The sequence below is a fragment of the Syngnathus floridae genome, chromosome 15, assembly GCF_059516105.1.
Source record: "Syngnathus floridae isolate MCC-2025c chromosome 15, RoL_Sflo_1.0, whole genome shotgun sequence".
Taxonomy (NCBI): Eukaryota; Metazoa; Chordata; class Actinopteri; order Syngnathiformes; family Syngnathidae; genus Syngnathus; species Syngnathus floridae.
In genome coordinates, this window is record NC_142427.1 from 3,482,617 (window position 1) to 3,509,616 (window position 27,000).

General features: G+C 51.9%; 2 protein-coding genes and 1 long non-coding RNA gene across 22 annotated transcripts in view; 2 read left to right on the forward strand and 1 right to left on the reverse strand.

Moving 5' to 3' along the window:
- Positions 1–3,314: 3,314 nt before the first annotated feature.
- sertm1 (serine rich and transmembrane domain containing 1) lies at positions 3,315–5,456 on the forward strand. 12 transcript variants are annotated; one of them, XM_088397574.1, is made up of 3 exons: positions 3,315–3,641; positions 4,488–4,650; positions 4,818–5,456. In XM_088397574.1, the coding sequence occupies exons 2-3, from the start codon at positions 4,493–4,495 to the stop codon at positions 5,050–5,052; spliced, it is 393 nt and encodes a 130-aa protein (XP_088253700.1). In that variant the 5' UTR covers positions 3,315–3,641; positions 4,488–4,492; the 3' UTR covers positions 5,053–5,456. The 12 variants fall into 12 exon arrangements, with proteins under 12 accessions (XP_088253700.1, XP_088253702.1, XP_088253703.1 ...); XM_088397576.1 differs by having other exon boundaries at positions 4,488–4,628; positions 4,711–5,456; XM_088397577.1 differs by having other exon boundaries at positions 4,488–4,628; positions 4,720–5,456.
- Positions 5,366–27,000, reverse strand: part of nbeaa (neurobeachin a) — a 35,925-nt gene continuing 14,290 nt past the window's right edge. The window contains exons 5-61 of one of the 8 annotated variants that reach the window (XM_088397559.1): positions 26,611–26,706; positions 26,400–26,521; positions 25,881–26,007; positions 25,698–25,817; positions 25,343–25,489; positions 24,976–25,173; positions 24,603–24,739; positions 24,427–24,535; positions 24,080–24,232; positions 23,754–23,922; positions 23,411–23,490; positions 23,264–23,326; positions 23,073–23,170; positions 22,901–22,993; positions 22,674–22,782; positions 22,509–22,590; positions 22,125–22,248; positions 21,701–21,893; positions 20,988–21,635; positions 20,103–20,495; positions 19,806–20,023; positions 19,542–19,695; positions 18,044–18,067; positions 17,832–17,894; positions 17,065–17,245; positions 16,836–16,954; positions 16,574–16,639; positions 15,917–16,498; positions 15,647–15,783; positions 15,429–15,571; positions 14,915–15,029; positions 14,528–14,647; positions 14,025–14,152; positions 13,683–13,744; positions 11,924–11,988; positions 11,669–11,777; positions 11,328–11,494; positions 11,056–11,180; positions 10,808–10,960; positions 10,358–10,494; positions 10,176–10,293; positions 9,992–10,094; positions 9,796–9,911; positions 9,593–9,705; positions 9,295–9,435; positions 9,093–9,212; positions 8,867–9,019; positions 8,626–8,790; positions 8,465–8,554; positions 7,999–8,191; positions 7,608–7,679; positions 7,376–7,531; positions 7,137–7,307; positions 6,972–7,073; positions 6,711–6,907; positions 6,488–6,639; positions 5,366–6,355 (exon numbers count right to left, since the gene is read on the reverse strand). In XM_088397559.1, the coding sequence (XP_088253685.1) occupies positions 6,265–6,355; positions 6,488–6,639; positions 6,711–6,907; positions 6,972–7,073; positions 7,137–7,307; positions 7,376–7,531; positions 7,608–7,679; positions 7,999–8,191; positions 8,465–8,554; positions 8,626–8,790; positions 8,867–9,019; positions 9,093–9,212; positions 9,295–9,435; positions 9,593–9,705; positions 9,796–9,911; positions 9,992–10,094; positions 10,176–10,293; positions 10,358–10,494; positions 10,808–10,960; positions 11,056–11,180; positions 11,328–11,494; positions 11,669–11,777; positions 11,924–11,988; positions 13,683–13,744; positions 14,025–14,152; positions 14,528–14,647; positions 14,915–15,029; positions 15,429–15,571; positions 15,647–15,783; positions 15,917–16,498; positions 16,574–16,639; positions 16,836–16,954; positions 17,065–17,245; positions 17,832–17,894; positions 18,044–18,067; positions 19,542–19,695; positions 19,806–20,023; positions 20,103–20,495; positions 20,988–21,635; positions 21,701–21,893; positions 22,125–22,248; positions 22,509–22,590; positions 22,674–22,782; positions 22,901–22,993; positions 23,073–23,170; positions 23,264–23,326; positions 23,411–23,490; positions 23,754–23,922; positions 24,080–24,232; positions 24,427–24,535; positions 24,603–24,739; positions 24,976–25,173; positions 25,343–25,489; positions 25,698–25,817; positions 25,881–26,007; positions 26,400–26,521; positions 26,611–26,706 (8,382 nt within the window). In that variant the 3' untranslated portion in view covers positions 5,366–6,264. Of the gene's footprint in view, positions 6,356–6,487; positions 6,640–6,710; positions 6,908–6,971; positions 7,074–7,136; positions 7,308–7,375; positions 7,532–7,607; positions 7,680–7,998; positions 8,192–8,464; positions 8,555–8,625; positions 8,791–8,866; positions 9,020–9,092; positions 9,213–9,294; positions 9,436–9,592; positions 9,706–9,795; positions 9,912–9,991; positions 10,095–10,175; positions 10,294–10,357; positions 10,495–10,807; positions 10,961–11,055; positions 11,181–11,327; positions 11,495–11,668; positions 11,778–11,923; positions 11,989–13,682; positions 13,745–14,018; positions 14,153–14,527; positions 14,648–14,914; positions 15,030–15,428; positions 15,572–15,646; positions 15,784–15,916; positions 16,499–16,573; positions 16,640–16,835; positions 16,955–17,064; positions 17,246–17,831; positions 17,895–18,043; positions 18,068–19,541; positions 19,696–19,805; positions 20,024–20,102; positions 20,496–20,987; positions 21,636–21,700; positions 21,894–22,124; positions 22,249–22,508; positions 22,591–22,673; positions 22,783–22,900; positions 22,994–23,072; positions 23,171–23,263; positions 23,327–23,410; positions 23,491–23,753; positions 23,923–24,079; positions 24,233–24,426; positions 24,536–24,602; positions 24,740–24,975; positions 25,174–25,342; positions 25,490–25,697; positions 25,818–25,880; positions 26,008–26,399; positions 26,522–26,610; positions 26,707–27,000 lie in introns of all 8 variants that reach the window. The other 7 variants (XM_088397560.1, XM_088397558.1, XM_088397561.1 and 4 more) reach the window with 7 other exon arrangements.
- Positions 13,047–14,154, forward strand: LOC148385891 (uncharacterized). Of its 2 annotated transcripts, none has more exons than XR_015862889.1 (2): positions 13,047–13,134; positions 13,901–14,154. It is a non-coding gene; the product is annotated as an uncharacterized LOC148385891 (long non-coding RNA). The 2 variants fall into 2 exon arrangements; XR_015862888.1 differs by lacking the exon at positions 13,047–13,134 and adding an exon at positions 13,552–13,824.

A 27,000-nucleotide genomic window follows, 5' to 3' on the forward strand; every position in this document is an offset into this window, starting at 1 on the left:
TATATATATATATATATATATATATATATATATATATATATATATATATATATATATATATATATACACGTAAAAAAAAAAAAACTTTTCCTCACCCCCCGTGGGTGGTCTCTTTTTTCCCTTCAAGCTCGGGTCCTCTACCAGAGGCCTGGGAGCTTGAGGGTTCTACGCAGTATCTTTGCTGTTCCTAGTACTGCACTTTTCTGGACTGAGATGTCAGATGTTTTTCCTGGGATCTGTTTCAGCCACTCCTCCAGTTTGGGGGTTACTGCCCCTAGTGCTCCAATGACCACAGGTACCACTGAAGTCTTAACTCTCCAGGTCTTCTCCAGCTCTTCTCTGAGCCCTTGATATTTCTCAAGTTTCTCATGTTCCTTTTTCCTAATGTTACCATCATTTGGGATGGCTATGTCAACCACAACGGCTTTCCTCTGCTCTTTGTCCACCACCACAATGTCCGGTTGGTTCGCCATTACCATTCTGTCTGTCTGGATCTGGAAGTCCCAGAGGATCTTGGCTTGGTCATTCTCTACCACCTTTGGAGGTGTTTCCCACTTGGATCTTGGGACTTCCAGTCCATACTCTGCACAGATGTTCCTGTACACGATTCCAGCTACTTGGTTATGGCGCTCCATGTATGCTTTACCTGCCAGCATCTTACACCCTGCAGTTATGTGCTGGATTGTCTCAGGACCTTCTTTGCACAATCTACACCTGGGGTCTTGTCTGGTGTGGTAGATTTGGGCCTCTATTGCTCTGGTGCTCAAGGCCTGTTCTTGTGCAGCCAGGATCAGTGCCTCTGTGCTGTCCTTCAGACCAGCTCTTTCTAGCCATTGGTAGGATTTCTGGATATCAGCTACTTCAGCTATGTTTCGGTGGTACATCCCATGTAGGGGCTTGTCCTCCCATGATGGTCCCTCCAGCACCTCATCTTCCTTTGATGCCCATTGTCTGAGACATTCACTGAGCACGTGATCCGTTGGGGCCTTATCCCTGATGTACTTATGGATCTTGGATGTTTCATCTTGGATAGTGGCTCTCACGCTCGCTAGTCCTCGGCCTCCTTCTTTACGGCTAGTGTACAGTCTCAGGGTGCTGGACTTGGGATGGAACCCTCCATGCATGGTTAGGAGCTTCCGTGTCTTGATATCTGTGGTCTGTATATCTTCCTTTGGCCACCGTATGATTCCTGCAGGGTATCTGATTACTGGTAGGGCGTAGCTGTTAATGGCTAGGGACTTGTTCTTGCCATTGAGCTGACTTCTTAGGACTTGCCTTACTCGATGGAGGTATTTGGCTGTGGCTGCTTTCCTTGTTTCCTCGTCAAGGTTGCCATTTGCCTGTGGAATTCCAAGGTATTTGTAGCTGTCCTCAATGTCTGCTATTGTTCCTTCTGGGAGTGAGACCCCCTCTGTGTGGATTACCTTTCCTCTTTTAGTCACCATGCGGCCACATTTCTCAAGTCCGAATGACATTCCGATGTCAGAGCTGTAGATCCTGGTAGTGTGGATCAGGGAGTCAATGTCCCGCTCGTTCTTAGCGTACAGCTTTATCTCCACGTGACCTTCCTGTGAACATTCTTCTCCAATCTTGGACATACACTGTCGGACCTCATTCTTTTAATTTTGTCATTTTGTACGAAATTATGTTAGCTTTTGGCTGTGACATCATTAATCTATTGCTGTTCTTTTGATACATCATGTCTTTGCTTATTCCTAGTTTAATCATGCTTCCAACCGTATCTTTTCTTTGTTAGGCAAACTATTTCCCTCTGTGCAGAGCGTTCAGTAGTAATCAAAAACTGGCGTCTTGCATTAGTCAAAACATAAGATACAATCAAGTACTGAACGGTCAAGACGACTCTGGCCATGTCCATGATTCAGAGAAAAAACATCAGGCATGCATTACACAGTTCCTTAAGAGTCATTAAGCTATTTAGGCAATATATCAAAAGTCATTTGTTATTTCAAAGTGCTCAGAAATATATCAGATCATAAAGTTATAAAAACCTTTCTCATCACCACTTATCAAAAATGTCTAGTTATGTCTTCTTTATTGATTTGGTGTGTAGGTATAATTATATGCTTAAAATGTTTCTTTTATTTATTTAATATGTGAATATACTTGTCTGCTTATGTACTTTATTCAATGAGGTTTGAGCATATCTGTTTTTGTAGCTAGGCAGGACTTTTTGTATTTTGACCCCATTTCCTGCAGTACACTTGTACTTTTCTATAAAACATTTATTATAAGAGTTCTAAAAACACATTTACAGTGTTGTACCTTCTTATAAAAAATGTTATAATAATAAAAGCTGTTCTAAAAACATATTAACTGTCACGAATCGGAGTGGAAATGGAGCAGGGCGACCAAGTGCAGCTTGGACGAACAGAAACTAACAGATTCGGCAGACTGACGTAACTGACGAACAAAACCAACAACAGAAACTGAACAGAGACGTGAAACAAAAAGACAGAGTGACATTGACAATGATAGCAACAAGACACACCAACAAGACAACAATGATCCGACGGGGGAGTGACACACAGACAGGACTTAAATACGAGACAGGTGATGAGAGGCAGGTGAGAATGATCACACTGATCATGGGCACACAGGAGGGGAGGGGCGAGCACACAGCCAAAACTATGACAATATGGACATGATCGGGGACGAGTCGTGACATTAACAGTATGTGTTAAGAATTCTCCATGTTATTAATGTGATTCAGCTGTGCTCCGATTTGAAGGCCGTTTTCAGGCGATACCACTAGGAAGTGTTACATTCGTGTACATATGTCGATTACAGTGGTACAGCAGTCATTGACGATGTAAGTGGGCCTCCTAACAAGAGAAATGAATGATCACGTGTCTAACCTTTAGGACAATATAGTATTGCTCCAAATGTTGGTTTACATTCCTTTAGAGCAGGGGTCCCCAACCCCTGGTCCGCGGACCTGTACCGGTCCGTGGGTCACTTGGTACCGGGCCACCAAGCCGCACAGAAAAAAATATATATATTTTTTTATCGACGATCAATTAATTCAGATCAAGACGCTCGTCCCGGTCACGTGACATGTTTCCCCAGTTGAGCCCGCAAAGCTAGCAAAAATTTATTTTTGAAAAATATAAAAAAATAAATAAATTGGCGATTCTCTCCCTATAACAGGGGTCTCAAACTCCAGTCCTCGGGGGCCGCATTCCTACATGTTTTCCAAGTTTCCCTCGTTAAACACACCTGATTCAATTATCAGGCTCCTGCAGAACGTGAGGATGAACTGATCATTTGAATCAGGTGTGTTTAATGAGGGAAACTTGGAAAACATGTCGGAATGCGGCCCCCGAGGACTGGAGTTTGAGACCCCTGCCCTATAGGGTTGATCTCAAATGACATCACATTTGCTCATAAATATTCAGCGTATGTGAACATCGGGACAAACATTGGAATGGCCACTGCAGCTGCACGCATCGTTTTCAGATTAACCGCAAATTGGGAGAAGCGGCCCCAGAAAATTTATAGTCACACACAGTGGGCAAGAGAGCGAGGGGAGGCAGAGAAGCGCGCCTATCACAGCATCCGGGCAGAGGAAGAGGCGAGGTGGAGCTGCAGTGAGGTCCGCGCAACATCTAATCTCTAATCAGGTTTGCTTAATGACTTGCTGTAGCTTCTTTTAATTCATATTGTTCAGCGCCTTTTCCTGTGTTGACTCCACTCCTACTCAAAGAAAGCGCGTGCGCGACACGCTGACAGATGACTGCATGCGAACGATCAAATGCTGAGTTGAGCCAAATGAATAGCGTGGACTGCGCGCGATGAACTACACGCCGAGAGCCGGGCGGCACTCAACACTCGCTGCCCAGCCCCGCTCAAATTCTGAGACATGATTGAGGGAGGGCGTGCAGTCGCAGTTGCGCTCGGCGTGTGGAGACACACAAATGAATGACGGGACGACTGAGAGATGAGCACAGTAACACAACACGTAGAGAGAGACGCAGCGCGCTCGCACACACACGCTCCAAATATGTCATTTTGACACACATCAACCATTACTCCATGACACAATGATCCTCTGAGGAGAGAGACTTTATCGGTGAAGGACACTGCCTTCACCTGGCGAAAGCATGCATTCGTGGACGATGCTGAGGGATGAGCGGAGTCAAACAAACGGACGCTGCGGCTTGTTAGAAACGAACGAAGCGAGAGCCCGAATGCGTACGAGGGGGCGAGCCCGTTTTCAGTAGAACGTGACCCGCGAGCCCGGTTGCCTGGAGACAAAAAGCAACCCGATTACGACCAATTATCAAGCGCTCGGCTCACAATGAAGAGCGGACGTCATAGACGGGCAAACGAACGAACACGTATGCCCAAATGAGCGGCGCCCAACACCTACGTGAAAGCAAACAGACACGCGCGCAAACCCCTTTACAAGATCAAACGCGATGCCTGGGGTCGCTGATGGTGGGTACACTCACCTGTCTTGTGTGCAGGCACCATGAGTTCGATTCCCACAATGACGGTGTGTGTATGTGTGACCACAAGAAAAATAAAATCAAAAGCGACGCAGTTGTCGACGAGGGCCTACCCCGTGGATACACGGGTATGCGACATGGCAGCTCACGTTGATGGAGGTGTGCTGTCATTGGAGCAGGGGTGTGTATACTTTTTATATGCACCACATATCAGCTGTCTTTTTGTTTTTCCACATATGAGGATCTGCAGTATTTTGCCGCAGCCGGAATGTCCGGGATGGATGAAAGCAGTACCTCAGTGGTGGAAAATGGAACCCTTAGGCACATCTCTCCCACGTTCGTTCCCAGATCGTCAATGTCGTCTCCGGGTAGAGCTGGAGGCGTGTCCGTGTACGTGTGGCTGTTCCTGGGCCTCCTGCTGTTCCTGCTAACCCTGCTGGTCATCGCCCTCCACAGGCTGAAGAACATCATCTCGTCATCTGGCTCCTCATCCTGCGGCGAGCCTCGGAGCTCCTTCACCAACGTGGAGATCGGCAGGATCTCGTCCTCGCGGAGGTCCACCATCTCCTCGCTGTGTGCCTGAGGCTTACGTGCACTTGCGTGTGGGCACAGAAAGACACGTGCAGCCGGGCTGTAGCAAAAACTTGGGACGAATGAAGTGCAAATGTTCATTCGACGGCAAATCAGCATTTGGAAACATTCCTTCTCTTCTTTGCTTTGTGTTGGCAGACAAAGCAGGATTACAGAGGATGATATGGATGAGCCTTGCATTACTTTCTTGTGGCCAAAGACACCCTTTATGCACCAAAAGAAAATCCTTTGTGGGAAACCACCGCAGAAAAACACGAAGCACAACATTGTGTGACATACGTCAAGAAAAAGGCAGAGACCTTAAATTCCTTGCATAATTTATTTTTCGTACAGATTTTTTTTCCAACTCACACGTCATATTTTACATCTTTGCAATAAAACATGACTACAATAGTTCTTCAGGGTTTCATAGATCCAAAAATAATTAACTTTTTTTGTTTGTTGGTTTTTGGATGTGTGCGTGTGTGGCTGGAGTTACGTGCGTGTGCGGCCGCCGTGCCGGTCATGCACACGCTCGTTGTCATATTGCTGTAAAATCTTCACACGTGAGCGTTTAAATACAAACATCGATGCACAAAGAATTCACCCTGGCCCTGGACGAGAAGGAACCCAAAGAACCTGGCCCGTCCTCAGAACAATTAAAGCCCCCCGAGGAATGGCTGCCTCCCAATCAGAAAGAAAGCCGAATCGGGAAGGATAAAAAAAAATGCAAACAGGAAAAAAAAATTGCTTTTGTTTCAATAATGTGAGCACGCGGGGCCGGCGGCAAAAGCAAGACTTGTTCTGTACATATTTGACACCACGATCACTAAATGTAGAAAGAAAAAGGCAGCAAAAGAAAAATCATCACCCTCGTTCGCCCTTCTCGTTCAATTCAAGGAAAAAGAGGCCAAGTTGGATTTACACAAAAGGAAAGAGGACAAATCCTCAAAGGAACCCAAAGGCGGATCATCTCAGCAAAGAGTATCTGGCTCACTCAAGCGTTAAAGCAGAACCCACCAAACCCGGAACCTGACCCGCCAGCACCGGCGACCGATCCGCACTCTGTTGGCTGTGTCGTCTTTGGGCTCAGGCGTGCGTGTGTGCGTGCATGTGTGTGTGTGCCCGCGCATGTGTGCGTGTGTGAGAGAGAGTGAGTCCCGTCAAAGCAAGCAGAACCTCAAGTCGTCTTCTCGTGTACCTGGAGAGCTGCTTTCCCGCAGCGTCAGTAGCGGTTCTGATGCTCGTAGTGCCAGCGGTTGAAGTCGATGTTAAACGCCACGATGCTGCCGGACGCCATGCCAGTGATCAGCGTCCTGCGGCAAAGACAAGAAGTCAGGCGGCGGGCGGCAGGCGACAGCTTCCGGCTTCCGAATGCGGCCGCCCTGAACGCGGCTCCTGTGTTTCCCTGCTGATGGGTTTCCACGGCAACGGCCCTACGAGGTCACCTCTGGTCGTGCGACAGGTCCATGGCACGAATGCCAGCGTCGCATCCCGGGTAGATATAGAGCTGCTTGAAATCGCAGGCCTGCCACACCTCCACCACGCCGTTGTCACCACCCGTCACCAGGTTCTGCCCATCGCTGCTCAGCAGGACGGCCTGCCGGGGGTCGGACACAGGGTTCGAGGCATGCCGAATGCTATTGGTCTGCAATTAAGGCCGAGCCTCACCCGCGTGGAGTCGTTTAGCTCCATCTGAGCCAGAAGCTTGCCATTGATGCTAAAGTTGCAGAAGCGTCCTCGCTCGTAGTAGATAACACAGTGGCCCTCGCTGGACACCGAGATCAGACGCGGCTGACGGCACAGCTTGGGGCCTTCTAGGGCCCTTAAGAGGTCGCCCGTGATGGTGTGCACCAAGCAGGGGCCCTCTGATGTGGAGAGAATTCAGATCAGGAACCCCAGGAGGGAGGCAAGGCAGCTCGCTCTTCGTACCTCTGGCCCCGCTGATGACCAATCCCAGCTCGGCGCAGACGGACACGCACGCCACCTCGTGGTCGTGTCCTGTCAGGACGGCCCGTGGGGCGGGGTAGTCACCTGCGGCAAAAACGTTTTGGCAAAGAAGGCCTCGGCTTCCGGTCAACAGCCTTGGGCGCTCACTGTTATTGGGATTGTCGCCGATGATGTGGTGCCGCCCGCTCCAGTACCACAGCAGAAGCGTGGCATCCCGAGAGCCGGACACAATGTAGCAGTCTCCCCCGATGTAAGACTCGGAGCGGGCCAGACATGTCACCACGTCCCAGTGACCAAAGACGATCTGCGTTAGCTTCCCTGCGGGGCGGGGAGCACTCAGGCTTGAAAAGGCGCTCGGCAAACGTAAGCAGAAGCGCGGCTCATACCCGTCTCGGTGGAGTAGACCCGGAAGCTCTTGTCCCAGAAGCCGCATGCCAGGATGTAGCGGTTGTCGGCCGTCACCACGAAGCAGTGCGTGTTGATCTGGATGCTCTGGTCCACCAGGTCCGTGATCTGGCGCTTGTTGGTGCCCGAGTTGTTGGCTGGACACATTGGGGCGGGAAATTTACTCGCTGCCTTGCCCTCCCGCCCACGGTCAACCACGAGAAAAACGCCAACCTATGAGGGGATCCATCTCGATGGGAAGGTGGTGAGCCTGCTCCAGGGAGTATCCCGGCGCACCTCGTAGGCCTGGAGGGAGTCCAACATAACACACTTAAAACACTCCTTGATCATCTTCTGCGACACATCTGCCTTTCTGATGATACGATTGGAAGGTTTCCAGACGTTTCCGACAAGATGTGTTCCAACTTAAGAGCCTCATGTCGAATGAAACAAAAGTGCCATCCCATCTCTTTGATTCGAGAACACCCACGGAGGGCTTGTCGGGAATGACACCATCGCCCACTATTGTCTTGTATGCATCTTGGCCAAGGCTAAAAAAGAAAAAAAAACGGAAAAAAAAAAAAAACGGAAAAAAAAACATTGGCGAATGAGAGGGAGCACTAACCGACGGTGTTGTGCCAGCGGTTGACGGCAAAGAGGCGGCTGCACGTGACGGTGACGGCGGCGGGGATGCTGAGGTGAGGCAGTGTGTTGGCGGCCACGTGCGTGACGGGAGAATTGGACGGGAACTTAAGCACCATGATTACGTCCTGCTGCATCTGATCCTTAAACATCAGAGGACTCTGAGGAAGGAAACACTGATGAGACAGACAGAGAGAGAGAGCCGGGCCAGGGTAGGAAGAGGATGAGCAGGGATGGAAGGAGGGGCAGGGAAAAAAGGCAAGATTAGTGGGAGACCAGGGTCCCCGGCAGGTTGACAGTAAGGGGCGGGACAGGGCAGGATGGGGGTAGTGGGGGGGCGGGTCCAGGGCGGAGGGGTCTACATGAAGGTAGCCTGGGGGCTAAGTGGCAAAAGGCGCGATTTTTTTTGTTGAGCGTGACAAAAGCAATGGCAAGGACGTTGCTCTCACCAGATGCATGGCGGAGGACCGGGGCGGGTGCGGCTCGATCAGGAGCTGCGAGGGGATCTGCCCGCACGCCTGAATCTGCGCCTCCATCACCTGCGGGGACATGCAAGTGTCAGCAGGGAGAACCTGGACGGGATGCGGACCCAAGGGCCAAGCCTGCTGACCTCTCGCTGTGCCGCGTCCAAGTTGTCCAGGTTGACGGCACCCTCGTAGGACAGGAAGTTGAAGACGTTGAGCGCCCGCACGGCCTCGGGACCCCGCTGCTTGTATCCGAAGATCAGGTCGATCCACTGGTGCAGCTGGCATGACACAAACTCGCTCTCCAGTGCCTAGACAGGAAAGGAGGAAGCCTTTTAGAGCTCAGCGCCGCACCCACGCTCATGCTGGCGGCTCGGGTGGGCTCACCATGCGGTTGATGCGCACAAAGTCTTCGGGCTTTTTGGCCCAGACAGGCAGCTCCACGTCGCTGACGGGCAGCCCGTCGTCGCGTACGCCCAGCTCGTACTCATTGCCGTTGACGAACATCTCAGGAAGGTAGTAGAACTCCGGGATCAGCTCCTGTGGGACCGGCACAGCATCGTCAAAGAGGGGAGTGGAGAAGGCGAATGCCTCAATGGGCCGGCCCGCTTGCCGTCACGTCCGCCGTGTCCCGCTGGCAGTTTCTCCAAGAGCGGCCAACGCCCGAGAAGGTCCGCTCGGCGTGGTCGAACTTTCCCTGGTTGGCGTTGAGGAAGAAGGTGGTGAAGGGCTCCTGCGGACACAAAGGTGCACGTGGACGTGTCTGACTGGATCCCCGAGCAAGCAGCCCTCTGACCCAGTGGCGCTCGACTCACGATTCGGAGCATCCACGTGAGGGTGGAGTGCGCCGTAGAGTAGAGGGCGGCGTAGTGGTCGGGTGGCGCATCCTCCTCGTCCCATGTCTCGTAGCGCTCAGCGTAGAAGGCGGCCCGCTTAGGGTTGAGAGCGCCGATGGGCTGCGGGAAACCCCAGACAGACACTTGAGCCACCGCGCTCCATCCGCAAAAGGTCAAACTGGCGTCAACTTTGCCATTTTGGGCTGGCATAGGGCGTGCCAGGCCAACAAATGACGTGCCAGGCCAACATGTCTTTTGGCAAAGAACACTGTTCAACCTTGGAGAGATCTCTGAAGTTGCCGGGCAAGGTGAGGTCCAGCTCCTCGCAGTCGTAGTTAGTCAGCACCCAGGGGAAGATGGGGTACTGGTTCAGGTCGTTGTACGTCCTCCCTGTGGACGCCAACGTCACGTGAGTGCAGCTTTGAGGGCCAAAAACCAGTTGGTCCCATTCTTTGAAAGGTTCCTTTGGATAAGCCTCACCTGCAATGGTGTTGAGGAACATGAGGTACTCAAAGTTGGAGATCTCCCGGCGCTGCCACCGCTGCGTCATGTTGGACGACTTGAAGAGCTGACGCGGCGTGGCCAACGAGATCCGCCTGCGGGCAAAGCACACGCACGACGGTCAGAGACGTTGAGTCGGCCCGACCCGGCCCAGCCCAACACATGCCAAACCCACCTGGCCTGGGGCAGACCGTAGCTGGTGCCGACGCCGACCCGCGGCAGACTGTAGACCACCCGCTTGACCGTGGCCTGGTCGGGAAAGTTGAACATCACCGACGCTGACGGGAAAGAGGGAAATCACCACTTGCTATTTTCCACAAGCCCACCGAGCGGGCGCCCAAAGCCGACGGGCCTCTTACTTCTGTTGGCCATGAAGACCTCCAGGCCTGTGTTGTGCAGCAGGTAGCGTCTGGAAAATACAGCTCGGATCTCGCTGAACATCCACTTGCCGTGCAGACCCTCCGAGTAGGCCAGCACCTACGGGCCCCACCATAACAATTTGCCGTCAGCGGGTGGGTGACGCCTGTTTGCGCAGCCTCACCTTGGCGTCAGCCTTCTTGAAGGCGGGGTCGTCCTCGTCCACCTCAAAGTAGATCTCCGTGGTGGTGACCGACAGCGTCCCGCGGGCCACCAGCGCCGGCGCCACCAGCTGGGCCGGCGTGCTCAGTACCACCGGGCCTGCCAGAAAAGACAGCGTTGACGAACAGATGTCAGAGTGTGACACCTGAGCGTCTGAATGGAAAAAAAATAATTCTGGGGGAAAAAAAAATCAAATCAAAGGCTTCCAATTTGCGCGATCAAGTTCAATGCGATTGCGTTAATGATTATCATCTGTTCTGCTGTTAGTCTCGAAACCCACGCAACTTGCCTCTGGACGTAAAAAGTCGGGGTCGGAAAGGCACTAGAAACAAAAGACACTTGAGTCACCAGGGGGGCGCCGAGCACAAACCAGCTGAGCACGAGCCAGCCGATGGCAAGCCAGCCGACTTACCTGCCAGGTTGTCCATTTCTTTCTCCTGCAGGAGGCTGACGGCGTCGTCGTCACCTTCCAGCATTAAGTCAGCCTCCGGGTTCTGCGCCACCGCCGACTGACTGCGGAAGCTCTTCTTGGACTTGACGCCGCCGTCGTGCTCGTCACCCGAGCCTGTTTGGACAAGACGTCGCCGAGCGTGAGGAGGGGAATCTCAGAGATGCACACGGCCGTGCTGTTTATGAATGAAAGGGAAAAAAATCACAGACCGTAATCATCGAGACCTTTGAGCATCACGTCGGCGTGTGTGGAGCCAAAGGCATTTCTAACGAATCTCCGCCTCCTGCGCAAGTCGTCCTCCCAGTAGTCGAGACGCCAGAAGTCGTGCAATTGGCTGAAAGAGACGGCGAGGAGACAATCAGGCCCCCGTCGTGACGCTCGAAGACCACACGCTGAAACAAACGACGGCCAGCGCAACCAGCACGCGCGCAACCAGTGCGCGCGCAACCAGCACGAGCGGATGGTTTCCCTGCCGACTGACCTCCGCGACATGGTGCCCCAGGCTCCGTGCTTATTGGTCAGGATGTTGAGGATCTTCTGCTTGAGCTGGTTGGCGGTCACATGGTCTCTGTGCTTGGCGGCACCGATCAGGTGGTCGCACATCTTCTCCTCCTCGCGACGGTCGGCCGCGTACTGGGCACAGCTTGACTGCCCAAACATTTCAAGGAGAATGCATTTCAACGAGCAAAGGCACACACGGTATCATTCCTTGCAAGATCCATTCCCTTCTGTTAGACAAAAAACATTTTTCAAGAAATGGATGTTCTTTTGGGGCACCAAGTCCCTTTCTGGAATTCCTTAGAACCCCCCAGGCAAACGTACCTCAAACTCAGCATGCTTGTGAACGTCTTCTGCTCGCTGGCGGTTCAAGATGAACTCGGCCTCGTTGGCCACGCGCACAATGTGATCTTTCATGGCGTGACACAGCAGTCTGACAAGGTACGCACACACACACGGCAAAAGCTGACAGGCTGGATTGGAACTTGCCAGTTTCAAATTGTAGTTGAAAAAAAGTAGACGAAAACATTGCCATTTTTGGCATTTTTCTTTCATTTTGTGCAAATCAGTCACATTTACCTTCCTTCGTTGATAAGCTCAATGAAAGCCAGCCCCGCGTTCTTCTGGATGGAATTCTGCCATTCCTAAAACACGGCCGACATTTACATTTCCAGTGGAGCCTCGGTTTTCGAACACAATCCGTTCCAGAAGACTGTTCGAGAAGTGAATCGTTCGAATAATGAATCATATTTTCCCATTACAAATAATGGAAAAAAAAAATCCGTTCCAAGCCCAAAAAAACCCGTCTTTTTTAAGCATTTTTTCATTTGCGCATTTTTGTCCAATCGCACAACTGCAGCGCACTGCCGAACGCGCAACCGCACCGGTCGCATTATTGTGACAGAGCCGTCGCTGAAATTTAGAAAATATTTTTAAAGTCCTGCTGTACTTTCCAAAATGTAAGTAGACATCAGTGCGCAGGGAGCTTAATTTTGTCCGATCGCGCCACCGCTGCGCGCCGCCGACCGCGCAAACTGCACCGCGCTGGTGCAAAAAATTTTAAAATATTTTTAAAGTCCTAATGTACTTTCCAAAATTTAAATGGACCTCAGTGCGCAGGGAGCTTAATTTGGTCCGATCGCGCAACCACAGCGCGCTCAGTGTCGCATTGCTTTAGGAGCGTCTTTGTGTTTTAGGATGGCTCTACTACTCCCACTTGCTTCCTTTGGAGACATGATTAGAGTTGATGCAATCCTCAGAGTAACGAAAACGTAATAACGAACGGAGTCAGTTGGCATGTGGGTCCTCTCGGCTCATCTCGCGAGGTTCGACGACCGAATTTCGTCCGACATCCGAAGCAAAAAAAAATCTCGAATTTTTTGTTCGAATACCAATTTGTTCGAGAACCGGGACGTTCGAAAACCGAGGCTCCACTGTACCTAAGAAGAAGACAATCAATCTTGCCCGTGCTTGCTAAAAGCCAACGGCGCTGTACATTAGCCGCGTGGTATTGGAGCTTTTAGGGCCTCTGAGGTCACACGAGGGACGACGTCTCCCGTTACGTGATCGATATCTGGCCTCGGGTTTCCTCTAATGGCGGGAAGGCCGCAGCCTGCCCGGGTAACACGACACGAGGGAGGAAGGGGAGGAGGAGGAGGAAGGTGAAAGGCGCCATATACTCCCCGGCAGAGCACATCGAGGTGGAGCTCCGGAGGAGAACAATCGTCGGAATGCTAAAGTCGCCTTTTTAGAAGAGAAAGCGCAAAAGCAGCATGGAGGGGGCGAGCGGGGTAAGTTCTTTTTCATACCAATACGTTACCAGCATGCTTGTTGTTTAGCATCACAAGACAGCGTTCTGCAAGATCGCATTGAATGAGGCTGGCGTGACGAATAGTGCAATTCAAACGATTGCCGTGATGAAAGCAAACGTTCCATTCGTTTGCCGACTGGCTCGGGGAGGTCGCGTGCCGCTCCAAAATTCAAAAGAAAGGGAAGCAGCTCAGCCTTTTTCAGGTGAAATACAAGTTCTATAAAATGTCATCTTTTCACCCAAAACTACTTTGATATTTTTGGGAGATCAAAGATGATTATTTTTAGGGAAAAAGTTCCCCAAAAATCTTTTTTTAAAATTTGTATTATTTTAGGGAAAAACATAGTAAAAGCTGTGCTTTTTGCACATTCAATGAGGAAATGTTTGGCCCCCAAAAGAGCGTCTTGACTAACATCCATCTGGTGTTTCATCCGCAATGCGTCATTGAGACGCGACTCCGGGGCCGATCGATAAACGCAGAGGCCTCTGGCGGAAATGCGACCCGAGACTGTCCGCATGAGAACTGACCTGAGAGCAGAGCAGCATGACCAATTCCACCACCGACGTGCTGGACTTCATACACACCAGACCTGCGGTGCGTAGACGCACTTGGTCACAAGGCGGCAAAATATCCAAATTTAAGATGACACAAAAACAGTCGAGGATGCAGGTGAACAGCAAGAAGAGTTCAAAGTCACAGCAAGAACCAGAACCAGAGCATGAGCTTGACTTGCTACGTGTTACAGGAAGGACCTCATACCTGCCTGGTGAATGAGTGAAGCAGCCAGCTCAAAGACCAAGCCCAACGCTCAAAGACCAAGCAAGCCGAACAAGGGAGTAGTAGTAAGGTTTGTTGTACAGCACCTGTACCTTCAATGAGAAGCTCCTGCCCATGACTCCCCAGGAGCGTCCGTGACAGGAATGGCGCAAAGTCAACAAAAATTTCCCTCAGGAGCGGCGCCACCTTCTCCAGCGCTCGTTCCAGCTTGGTGGTGATGCTGCAGGGAGGACAGAGCAGCAAATACAGGCGCTAAGGGATGGGCTCAACATGTGGGGGAGGCAAAACGAAAGGCAGGAAAGACACAAGCGCGCCTTCAAATCAAACAAATCCAATTTCTCCATGTTTGGAGTGCAGTGACATTGGATGTTCATAACAAGCAAAATCACATACGTGTAGAGACATTCATTCATCATATAAAATAAATGGTTTGAGAAATTGTTCTATTGGGTACAAAACGTGACAAAAATCGTAAGCGAAAAGATGTTACCTGAAGCTGGATCAAATATTGACTTGATGAAATAAAGCGTCAATTAGTTCATCAAATAAACGTGTATTTCATATGCCGTATTGCGTCCACAGCGGCGGTCCTTGCCTAAAACACTGTCCTGCATCTCTGGGGGTTGTCTGGAAGCCGGCCAGGGAGCTAAAGGACTTGAGCTCGGGGGGTGTCTGACTGCTGCGCAATGCACACTGCGCCACCTCACAATAGGCACTGCAACACGCACACACACCATTAAGGCTTGGATAGCACAACTCAAGGGAAGCGCAATGGAATTTGGAGCTGTGGGCAAGTGGGTAACTTCACAAAATGTTGTCCATCAAGACAAAATGTCGAGTGATGGGCAAATGTGACGTCGTGGAAAAGCGCGTCGGCGCGGCTTTGGCAAAGAACGTCGGGGGCGGGGCTGTCTGTGGGGTAGAGCGAGGACCGACGAGAGGAGTGACAGCGGGTGATTCAACAAAACAAACTTTCTCTGACCTCATGTTCTCCAGGCTGTCTTCAGGCATGGGCGCCACCGTCTGGACGGCAGGCAGATTCTTGCTGGTGGCGCCGTTCACAAATGCTGCTGCCGCCGCCACCGCAGAGTCTGCTCCTGCACAAGATGGATGGATGAACAAAAGGAAGGACACGTAAGTCACAAGGTGGCATCACCGCATCGGTCAGAGTGCAAATGTGCAAAACCCAAAGCGCTTGGCGTCAGCATGTGGGTGCGGGACAGAACCTCCTCTGCGCCCAATTTGGTTTGTTTACAAAGTCTCGAGCAATAATGTCAAACGTGGCTCGGCTCGCTCTCTTTAATGATGCCGAACGAACGTCGCATTACATCACATTGACTAAAACCACTGAAGGGATCAATAAAAAGCTCATTCGGACATGACACGTAGATATAGCTTGACATATTGGCGGCCATAAATGCAGTTTGGAAGAACAAACCATTTCAAAGATGCAAAACTCAATTCCGTCCCGCGAACACCAAAGCCTGGATGCTCACCTGTGGTATTGATCATGCTCTTGGGTGTCACGGCGGCGGCAAAGATGTTAGGCGTGCTGGCGGCGCCCCCGGCGGTGGGCGTGCCCACCGTATTGACGGACAGGCTGCCGGGTGGCGGCTTCTTTGCCGGGACCACGACGCTCCTGCGAGACGGACGCAGTTCATTTATTGATGAGGAGACAGCGGCGGTGCAAAAGATTGACAGATTGGAAAGGGACCTATCAAAGGAGTGGAACTGCATGGGCAGCGCCGGGTAACTCTTCAAGGTGGGGTCGGGCTGGTATGGCGTCGGCCCGGACTCTTGGCTCGAGTCGCTGCCATCCGACGGAGCGGCCACCAGGCTCTTCAGGATCTCCTGTCGTGGAGGCACAACATGTGAAGGATGGACCGTGCTACGGCGCGAAAACTCAAGCACCAGAGTGAGAAGAGTGAGTGCACAAATGTCGGGCTCTCCCAAACTTGACAAGCTCGCGGAGCATTTGGCTCACCTTGACGTTGATGCCTTTATTGGTCTGGCTGACGCCGGAAATAGACGAAGGCGGCGCCTGTCCGCCATCGGGGTTGCGGGGAAAGTCCAGAAGGCTCTCGTGTGACCTGCCGACATCCGACAGAGCGCACAGCAGGTCAGCCTGGGCGCCCATGCCCGAGACCTGCTCCCTGTCCACCTCCCGGCCCGTCTCGGAGCCATTGAGGGAGCCGCCTGCGTGGCCCTCCTCGCCGATGCCCGAGTCGGTGTGGGGCAGGCCGGCACGGGGTGAGGAGTCATCTGCGGGGACGGCTGTCTGCTTGTCGCGCTCGGACAAGGTAGAGGACGGGTGCTCTGCGCGGTAGGTGAGGAAGACGTGGTCAAGGAACAAGTTCCTGCCCGATTGATGCTGTGATTGGTTGAAAATCAAGTCACCTGTGCTGGTGGGTGAGTTGATCTCGTGTCGGATGCTGCGTCCGGACAGGCTGGCTGATCGGCCCATCTCCCGCTGAGGCTCCAGGATGTCTCGATACTTGGACACCATCAGCACCGAGATGAAGTAGACCACGGCCAGAGCCAAGAATTGAGCCTGCTTGCTGTCGTCCTGCGGGAGGAAAAAAACAAAAAAAAGGGATGATGGTAAGCCATCCCATGTCTTGGTCTGCAAAGACACACTCACCACGTCTCTGAAAACCACCGCACGCAGACGGTTGATGTCCACGTCCTGGAGGAGGCGGTCCGGGTCCTGCACAGTAGCAAGTTTATGGCTCATTCTTTCTGACTGACACTTTCCATTATTATCACTGCTCATTCCTCAACCGTTCGTCATATTATGTTTTTTTGCATTTGCACATTTTGGCACTGACATCTCAAGAGAGTGTGAGCAGTCGGTTATCTTGTCACGACGCAGGCGCGTGTAAGAAATAGAAGAAGAGCACCACCTTGCTGGCGGTGCCAGCAGCGTGCAGGCCATCCTGCGACTTGCTGCCGGCCGACTTGCAGTTGCGAGAGCGCTGCCGCAGCCGGCACTCCAGGCAGTTTCTCACAGCCACGCAGCACACTGAGCGAGCAGGGAGCACATTGAGGCCATGTCATTTTATTTTTTTTTTTCAGTTCTTTTTCAGTCAAGGCCACGCCTTGACCCCAGGCGAGCTGGCCGGAAGCGCTCACCCAGTCGCAGGCATTGCCTCATGAGCCCGCCGGAGGACATGTTCTTCTCTGCCTCAATCTCGCTGAAGTTGAGCGAGCTGGCGAAGACCAGCACGTCCACCATGGCCATCAGCCGCGACAGGAAGGTGACAGCCGTCTCCGACGACATGCCCTGTGTTGCCTCGATGTTCTCCAGCTCTGTCTGAAGGTGCGCACATGCCCAAGATGAGCTCGCTGGGCAAACGGCCAGCTTGGAGGCCAGCTCAAAAATGTCAACCATCAAATATCAAGGCATTCAGCAGTTTGCAAAATCCGGTCCAAATGTCATTCAGTGATTGACTTTGCTCATGAACTAGCAATTTGGTCCGTTTAAAAACTTTGATTTCTTTTTTCATTTTAAAACCTTGAAATAGTTTTGGTGTTATTCTTCATCAAATACAATTTGTTTATTTTGCCAACGAATGCTTTATTGACTTTGAACGTTGATACTTGTGAAACAAAAAATGTGCAGCAACTATCACAAAAGACATTTTGTGGTCTCAGAAAGTGAGGAGGTGCGCATCGTGCTGGCGATGTCATACGTGAAGAGGCGTGCCACCAAGCAGTGGAGCAATTCACTCGTCAAGCACTCTCTCTCTCTCTCTCTCTCTCTCTCTCTCTCTCTCTCTCTCTCTCTCTCTCTCTCTCTCTCTCTCTCTCTCTCTCTGGGGTGAGGAGACACACTAATGCTGGGAGCTCCCTCGGCCGGTTGTGACGTCATTCGGGAGTTTGGTTTAAGCTTTACCCACCTCGCCCCCTCCCCCCGGGACGGGCGTCACCTCCTCGGCCTTCATAGCCGCTCCCGTCCTCCTCTTAAGGCCCACAAAAATGGAGTATAGGAGTAACGAATACAAGAGAAGAGTGGAGCCCCCCCGAGGTCCGGCACAATGTATTCGGCACCCACCGACCCATAAGGGAAAGAAAAAAAAAAAGTCGGAAGGAAGGAAGGAAGCAAACTTACACTGCTGGAACTACTCTTAGAAGTCTGCACATGACAACAACCAAAAGATGACAAAAACACACACAGAGAGGAAAAGAAAAAGAGCAATTTCAAATGAACCACAAAGGAAATTGGTTAAAATGTTCAAACAACTTTTAAGGAAGGTCAAAATGAGTGCTTCTCAAATAGTGGGTTGGCGGTGGTATGGGGAGGGGTGGGGACCCCAGGGAACATGGAGTATAAACTGCTACTTTTTGCACAAGCTTTGAACCGTGTGGCTTGTAGGTCCAGTGTGGCGTATGTATGGATTTTTCGTGGTCTAATAGACTTATACACTTGTTAGGTTGTGGACCGCTGTTGTGCGGCACCGCTTTGCTGGGCAGAGGGATATGTGACACACGGTCAACGGGGAGAAGAGTGGTGTTGATCGCATGTCCGTCGGCCAGGCAAATAATGCCGCACAATTCACACAAACAAGAGATAGAACGAGATCAAGACGGGCATTACTGGAAAAAGGAAGTTTTATACACAAACCCTCATTATGGGGGACAAAAGAAATGCATATGATGCCGCTTTTAAGTTAAAGGCAGTCGATTAGGCTCTTAACGAAGGAAATGGAGCTGCTGCCTGTACTGAAGAGGTTTCCTCTGGCCACAAGAGGGCACTGGGCTATATTTGATGACATCTTGTTGCATCACCCTTTTCAGTATTAGTTTCCCGGTCATGTCTTCTCTGAAGCTTTACGTGTAGCTCGTATCTTGCCAACTTTACCCCTGTAAGTCGACCCACTTATTTATTATTATGGTCGTCGCATGTTTGTATGTTTGCAGAGCTCCTTAAACTCTGTCTATAAACGTTATGTTAATAAAAGGTATGAGTCCTCAAAGAACCATCTCTTTCCTGACAATCTTCTTTGTGTATATTCTCTTACAAATGATAATCAAACATTAAAACGCCTGTGGCTTGTAGTCCGGTGCGGCTTATATATGAATGAAACAAGATTTTCCCCTAATTTTAGCTTGTGTGTTTTATAATCAGGTGCGGTTTATAGTCCAGAAATGATGTTAAATTTATAGACAAATGGTAGTTTTATCATCACGGAGGAGAGTTGGGGTGTGAAATCTTATTTTCTTTTTCCTGGGGGGCATAACAGAAAAGAACTGAGAAGCACTGGCCTCATAGCATCATTGCTCGAGTTTTTGTAACCTTTTTTTATCGCAGCTTTCTGTTTGTCGAAATAAACATTTGTGGGTCTGCCAACACCCCGCGAAACAAAGACTAAATATGATGGAGGGCTTTTTCTGCGAGGCTGGAGAGAGTGCTCTCGCTCAACAACAGTACCTACGTTCCCCAACTCATGAGAACAAGGAAGCCAGTGGTCACCCAAGGCGCTCCAATTCAGACAAAGTCGTCTGTGACACAGATTGGCCGGTGAGTAAGAAAAAAGGGGTTCTTGTTTTTGTTTTTTTTCCACGAAGCACAGCAGTTCCCCTTCCCGCCACAGTGCGACGCCACTTACGGAGGGTGAGGTGGCAGCGGACAAGAGCGGCAGGATGCCCCCGCAGGCGATGATGATGTTGTCCACCATCTGGGAGATGAGATGGATGGTGTTGTGCACAAAGATGATGTTCTCGTTGCTGTTGACAAAGTCCATCACCGACTTGGTGGAGTGGCTGCAAAGAAAAACATTTGTCTAAAACGCAATCTGCCAACTTGGGGCTGCATTTTCAATTTCACGTCCAATCAAAAAGGGCTGCTTGCAACACACACGGCAATCCCTCACCTTCTCCACACATGCACGTCGGTCTCCAAGGCAAAGAGGAGGTCAGTGAGCAGCCTCTGGTGCATGGGCGACCACTTGAACTCGGGGATGCGGAACATAGTGGTGCGAGGTCCAGGGCTGAACTGTCGCCTCTGCTCCTCTGTCATGGGCATTCCCCTGAAGCCGAGATCCACTCTGAGGTCTCGCTCCAGCTGGGCAGCGCCGCGGCTGTGCAGAGACTGACGTGGAGAAGGAACGACAGCGCGTCACTTGGGAACGGACCTAGACGCCGTGAAGGCCAAATACTTTGGCACTTGCCTGCGTGGTCGCTGCGGTCGAGATCTTCTTCTCTCTGGCATCATCGGACCTCTCAGTGTCGGACGTGACGCTGGCCGTTTCGCCTCCTGACCTTCCTGCCTTGAGAGCCGCCATTTCGTCTTCTGCGCCTGTCACCGCGTCCCCCTCGGGGAATTCGGGCTTAGGCGACACCCGGTTCCGGGCTTCCGCGATGGAGCTGATGTCAGCCAACGGGCTCCGGATCTTAAAAGGCCCGTCCTCCGGGAGATCACTGGCCAAGCCGCAGCCGGTCATGTGGGCTAGTAGGCTGAGGTCGTCGGTGGCGATGGTGCCGCCGGGTGGCGCGGGCTGATCCGGACCGGGCAGAACCAGGGCTTCAGTGGCCGCCAGTGCAGAGAGCAGCTTCTCATCGACCTGAAAGAACCGCAACATTTCAGACTAATCCTGTGTTGGGAAGCACCCGGTTGTGTACCCAATGAAGTGACCATTAGCTTTATCCAGCGAGCGTGACCGCGCTACACTTCTGGCGCAGAGTCACCCATTTGTGTACCCAATGAAGTGGCCGTTAGCTTTGTCCAGCTGGCATGACCGTGCTACACTTCTGGCGCAGACTCACCCATTTGTGTACCCAATGAAGTGGTCGTTAGGTTTATTCAGCTAGCGTGACTGCGCTACACGCAGACGCACCCATTTGTGTACCCAATGAAGTGGCCGTTAGATTTATGCGGCTAGCGTGACCACGCTATACTTCTGGCAGACTAGGTTACGTTAGCTTGTCGCCACCTGGCTGGTTGCCTAGCTAGCTAGCTAGTTGCCCCTCTGGTTGGAAGGCTTGTGAATGAATCAGAAGCTTAGTTAGCATGGCACGCATACTGGACAACCACGCTGACATTAGCCCGTCAGTACCTTACTGAAGAGGAATCCGTTGTTGCCGGGTACGCTGTCCTTGTCGTCGGCCAGCGTGATCAGGGGGCCCACGATGCTGCCGTTGTCATCCAGGGTGACACCCGAGAGGCCTAAAGTGGGCGGTGCCACCACGGCTCCCTCGTCTTTGGGTACCAGGGTGCCGTTGAGGTTCTGCACCGCAGTGCAGTAGGTGCTGTCCAAGAGCGAATCCACCTCCACCAGTGGCCCGTCCTCCGGCGACCCGGTGCCGCCTGCTCCGCCGAGGCCTTCGGGACTCAAGTCCAAGTCGTCCAGCTTGACCTCGGTGGCCTCCACCTTCTCGGCTTTGATGTCCACCAGCAGGTCGTGGACCTCCACCCGCACACTGGCACCCTGCTCGGCGTCACCGCGCTTGACGGCGCCATCCGCCAGTAGGTTGCGGGATGAGTCGGCGCCGGCCCCGCCCTCGCTGTACTCTGCCTCGCTCTCTGGCGTCTGAGAGACGTCGTCCATCTCCAGGTTGCCATTGACAACGGGCGCCGGTGAGGCGGAAAGGCCCGAGATGGTGGAAACGGAGCCTTTCTTGCCTTTCTTCATGTTCTCCTCTTCTTGGCGCTGGTACTCCTCGTACATCTTAGCCAAGTACTCCTTGTGGGCCTCATACGTCACCTGTGGCCATAGCAAGATTAGCAGCCGTCTGTATTTGCCGGACAGGGCAGCAGGACGGCTCAGACCTTGGAGTGCGCTATGGAGAGCGTGTCCACCCAGACTCTCCAGCCGCCCCACTCGTACTTGATGGCATGGTAGAGCAGGATCCTGAAGATGTTGTAGACCATCTCGGCAATCTTCTGCTCCTCTGGATTCTTTGGGTTGATGTAGCCCAGCGAGAACATCCAGTCCTGCCACACCGAGCACTGCAGCAGGCAGCTGCGATCCACATGTAGCAGTGGCGGCACTCACGTATTAGCACATACACTAGCTAGTGCACCGTTCGGACGCAAAGAACGGCCGATGCTAACAGTGACAACAACGAAGCGGCTAGATCAAATGACTTCCGAGATTATCGGCTGCCCTGGCAACTCGTTATCATTTTAGGAGTCAGAACTTGATGAAATTTGTAACACAGTGTAGCTCTGCCTGTCTGGGAAAAAAAAGTACCGTCTGTTTTCTCGGCTGTTGCTGAAGAGTTTGATCATGTCAGACAGAAAAAGTCTCCTGACTTCCATCAGCTCGGAGCTGGGAGACGAATTCTTCAGCAGCGTGGCCACAACTTTCAGAATCACTGCAGAAATACACATGAGCAACAGTAGCCAGCGTTAGCCACGCAAGCGTCCTTAGCAACAATAGCAGCATTAGCAATCCTTGCTCCGACAGTGCTGAGCGCTTTGCACGATTTTAGTTACATTGCCGATCTTGACTCTTTTAGCCACATTACTGTGATCAAAATGAGCAATTTTGGCGTCACAAGCAACATAGCATCCAGAATGGAAATGGGAGGATTAGCGGCATTGGCACGGTGCGACAGAGTGAGTGATGACTCACTGGGATTCTGGATCTTGATAGTGGAGTCCGGTTCCGGGTGTGGCTTGTGGACCACCTGCGTGCACACCTGCTCTGTCAGGATCTACAAAGGCCGAGGAAGGAGGCCACGGTCAACGAGCGCATTGCGGCTGGCGCTAAAGGGGCGCCTCATATGGTACAGCGTACCTCGTAGAGCGTGTTGTAGGTGGTGACGGACACGGTGTTGGTGTGCATCATCAGGCGCTCGCCAAGCAGTGTGAAAAGACTGTGAGTGTGCATGATCTCCACCTTCCGCCTGATGAACGCAGAGTATGAGCAAGCTTGCTATGTCATCTATCTGCGCCATAGGAGCATGTGAAGGTTGCCGCCTTCATAGCAAAGGCAAACTAAGCATAGCTAAGAAAATGACTAACTTGTGACCAAGGTGCTTGAGAAAGTATCCGAGCACTTTGAGGGCCTGTACTCGGATACTCTCGCTCTTAGAGGCCAGCAGCTTGCAGATCACCCTGCCATACACACGTTTGCAGACATTGGTGGGATGGACCTCTTTTTCCCGGCGATGTTAGCTGACAACATCCATCTCACCTTATCCCATTCCTCTGGTCGAAGGCGGGAATCATGGAGGCCGGATGCTCAGACATGAGCGCCACCAGTAGCTGCAGCACGTCGTGAATGTTCTCATCCTGGGTTTGGTGTGGGGTGGGGGCAATATTAGCTATAACAGCCATGTCAGCTACATTATCAATGTCAGGCACCTATATTTTAACAGCACCAACCTCGTGCATGGTCAACAAGTAGTTGAGAATACTCTGGAGCTCGTCTTCCTTGACACCCCGGTCCTAAAAACACACCAGCGGAGCATTTGCCACATTAGCACCAGATTTGCCCTTTGAGCACCATTTAAACAAGCTATTTATGCCTACCTTGAGAATGAGCTGTTTGAGGAAGAGGAGCATGAAGGCCCGCAGAGAGATTATCTCCTTTTGGGACGGCCGAGGTCCCTCTGAACACCCACACAATACGCACATAAATAATGCGCTCATTTTTCATGTTGACATACCCATGAGTAAAGTAAGACAGGACGTGATTTTATAACACATGATCTGTTTTATCATGAAATGATGAAAATTGGGTGCCCTGTCACACACTCATTTTATCATGAAGCATGCAAACTCATTCCATCGCAGCACAATTCACTTGAGAAAATCAAGCCAAGCCAATCGAGCTTGGGCCGTTGCCTCGGCGACATAGCCAACAAACGCTTACCGAGGCCTTTGGGCGTGATGGCACTGCACTCTAGCGGGTTGACGGCCCAGTAGTAGTACTTGAGCGTGTGCATTAGCTGCAGCACGGTGCCCACGCGGCGGATGGTCGAGTAGATGGTCGCCGTGCCGATGAACTCCGACGACAGGTACGTGTACAGAGACAGCTGAACCTGTCAGAATTATATGCGGACATGAGACGTAACCATGGCAACATTTGACATTTGAGGTGACCATGAGGCACTTCCACATTAAAACTCCAAAAATTGGAGCCTGCAACACACAACGTCTCAACTCAAGTGGACATGCACGCATGCACAAACGACTGACCTTGGCAGGTGTGTGAATCCAGATGGCAGAGTTGAACAGGACGTGGTCGCACAGCTGCTTGAGGAGCGGCGCCCCGTGGGGCAAACCATCCAGGTACTTGGCAAAGGACAAGAACTGCTCCAGGACCGCCCGAGTGATGTGAACCCTAGATGACTTCACGCCAGAGCGGGAAACATCAAGTCGGCAACTTTACCGGAGACTCGACACATTTGCCCTCCGTGAAAGGCAAAGCTTTAGGTGTACGATCCAGATTGATCTTTCCTCTATCTGGTCGCCGCAGATTGTACGCCAAAAGCTTTGCCTTTCACAAAGGGCCGGTTCAAAGCTAACGGGCCGCTTTCACTGACCTTCTCCAGCAGGTAGCCGATGACCAAGAACCCCTTGCCTCCGAGCATCTGCTCTTGCATGGCGACGGAACTCTTGAGCAGCTCCACCAGAAAGGCAAGCAGCGTGGCACTGCAAAGAAAGCCAATGAGATGGGACTTGGGAATCCGAGCCGATACGCGATTGGGCGACTCCCGACCACACGGCAGTGTCCACGCCAGCGGCGTCGTTGAGCTGCTTATAGTCCAGCTGAGCGAAGAGCGGGAAGAGGACCTGTATGCCGCCGATGGAGTGGATGGCGCTGTGGATGGAGTGTGTCACAATGGCCTTCACGTCCTGCGGTGAGACGGACACGATGAATACTACTTTCCGTGCACCAAAGAAAAAAAGCACATTCACGTGGACAGACTGCCATCAGAAGCTCCAAATAGAATTGTCGTTTGGAATACAGATAATCGAGTGGATTGGATCTGTAAAGTGACAGTGTTCAAAACCAATCAATTGTAAATTCACCAAATATTTTAGAAAGGTAAAGCCCGATAAAGGGGAGAAAAAAAGAGTCAACAAGGGACCTGCAGCATGAGCGCATGTGGCGAGTGCACAAAGATGGAGGTGTTCTCTCGCGGCGACGACTCTAGGCAGAGCTGCGCATCGGTGGCCTTGGCGTTGTATGTGAAGGAGATGGAGCTGGCCAGCTTGCTGTCGTACAGAACCTGTTTGTGGTGCTCAGCCAGGTGGATGTCACTCTCCGATTTGAACTTGAACGTGCTCTGCAGGGGGGTCAAAGGTTGGCTCGCAGGAACAACCAAATGGAATGATGGGCTTCGACGAGCAGTAACCGAGCAAGCGCGATGACGCGGCTGGCATTAGCACGTCCCCATCGCTCCATTATTCTTTTTATTTCTTTTGATTTAGGGCTGGCTATTTAGTTGCTCTAACCTTGTATCCAGGTCCAAGCTGGTGTACAGCAAAGATCTGAGCAGGGTTGAGCGCCTCGCCAAAGACGTAGATGGCGCCCAGCTGACCGCAGAACACTCGGTTGGCGTCAGCCGTCTCAGAGGAGCCCAGGAAGCATTTGTCGTAGCTCTGAGGGCCGCAAACACGGATCGAGTCACGTCATGAGCACGGACCCCCTTTCGTCAAAGCTGAGTGTGATGTCCAGTAAGCTATTCCTTGGATTGTCCCTCACGCTGAGTGTTTTGTTGTTTGACTTCTTTTCTTTGTATTTGGCATTGAAGTGAGCTAAAGCTAGTCCAAGGTACCATTAACTTGTGAAAGATGGTGCTTGTCTTACATCGTTGGTGTTGACGTGCCAGGCCATGTCACCGTAGGAGACCAGCTGGCCGTTGACGTAGCAGCGGATCTCAGAGTTCCTCCAGCGGTTGTAGATGTGCACGATGCTGATCATGTACCACTGAAAGGGACACAGCCCGTCAAGACAGTGACGGTGGCGGCTTCTTGCTCAGCATGTGCTCACCTTTCGGGGCTGGAAGTCGTACTTGACGCAGTGCTGGAAGCCTTTCCCTTTGGACTTGAGCGAGGTCACGATCAGACAGTTGCCCACAAAGTGCGCAGAGTAGCCGATGCCTTTGCTGGTGCGAAAGCTGCAAAGCAGAACGGCAGACGCTTGGTGGCCGAAGTGACAGAAAGAGAGGCAAAGTCGGAGAAATCATCCAGCGAAGCAACATCATCAACACTCCATTCATCGGACTGCCGGCTATCGCTGGAAAGAACTCTCAAGGGTTCTTGCACTTACTAAAGGAGGCAAAATATCATCGTCACACACAGGATGAGTGACGACAAGATGGACGACGAGAGCGTGCGTGCGAGCGAGCGGCTGCTGTTTGCGATAAGACCGAGCAGTGCAGGGGGGGGGGTGTCGTCGCTACCTGACAAACCGTTGCCGAGGAAACACACGTCGGACGCTACAGAGAGAGCGCTTGCGGATCAACGTCCGCTCCCTTCCCAGGCGCGTTTTGGTTTCCCGCCAACCCACCAGTAAAGGTACGGCTTGTCCTTGTCCACGTTGATGTTGTTGAGCGGATCCTGGCGGAACCATGTGTTGATGGTGAAGCCATTTTGGTACGGCCACTTGGCGATGGGCGGCAAAGCAATGGCCTGTGGGAACGCAGAAGGGAAGGAAGGCGCTTGTGAGCCGAGCGGGCACCGCGAATCCAGCTGGCGGCACCGAGTCGCAAATCACGTACTGCCGCGCTACGTCCAGGGAAGTTGAAGAAGGTGTCGGGGCCGTGGCGCTGAGGCATCTGATTCAGCACAGACAGCAACTTGATGGCGTGTCTGGGCTGCAATGTGGAGATTGACGTTTACAAATTGCTACACGTCCACCCCCCTAGGGTGGGGTGGGGAGGCGAGTGCGGCCTGCGGCGCGACGTCACAACCCTGTTGCAGGCCACCGATCGATAAGACCCTCAATCACGTCTACCTTGTCAATATGGGAGCTAAATCCAGCCGTTTTAGCAATGAAGCTTTGCTAGCTCTGACTTTTACTTTGCTTGCTTTTAGCGTTTGCTTCAGTAATCATCATCATCCATTTCATTTTTAATGCACTTTACATTTGCAAGACACCTCTCACAGTG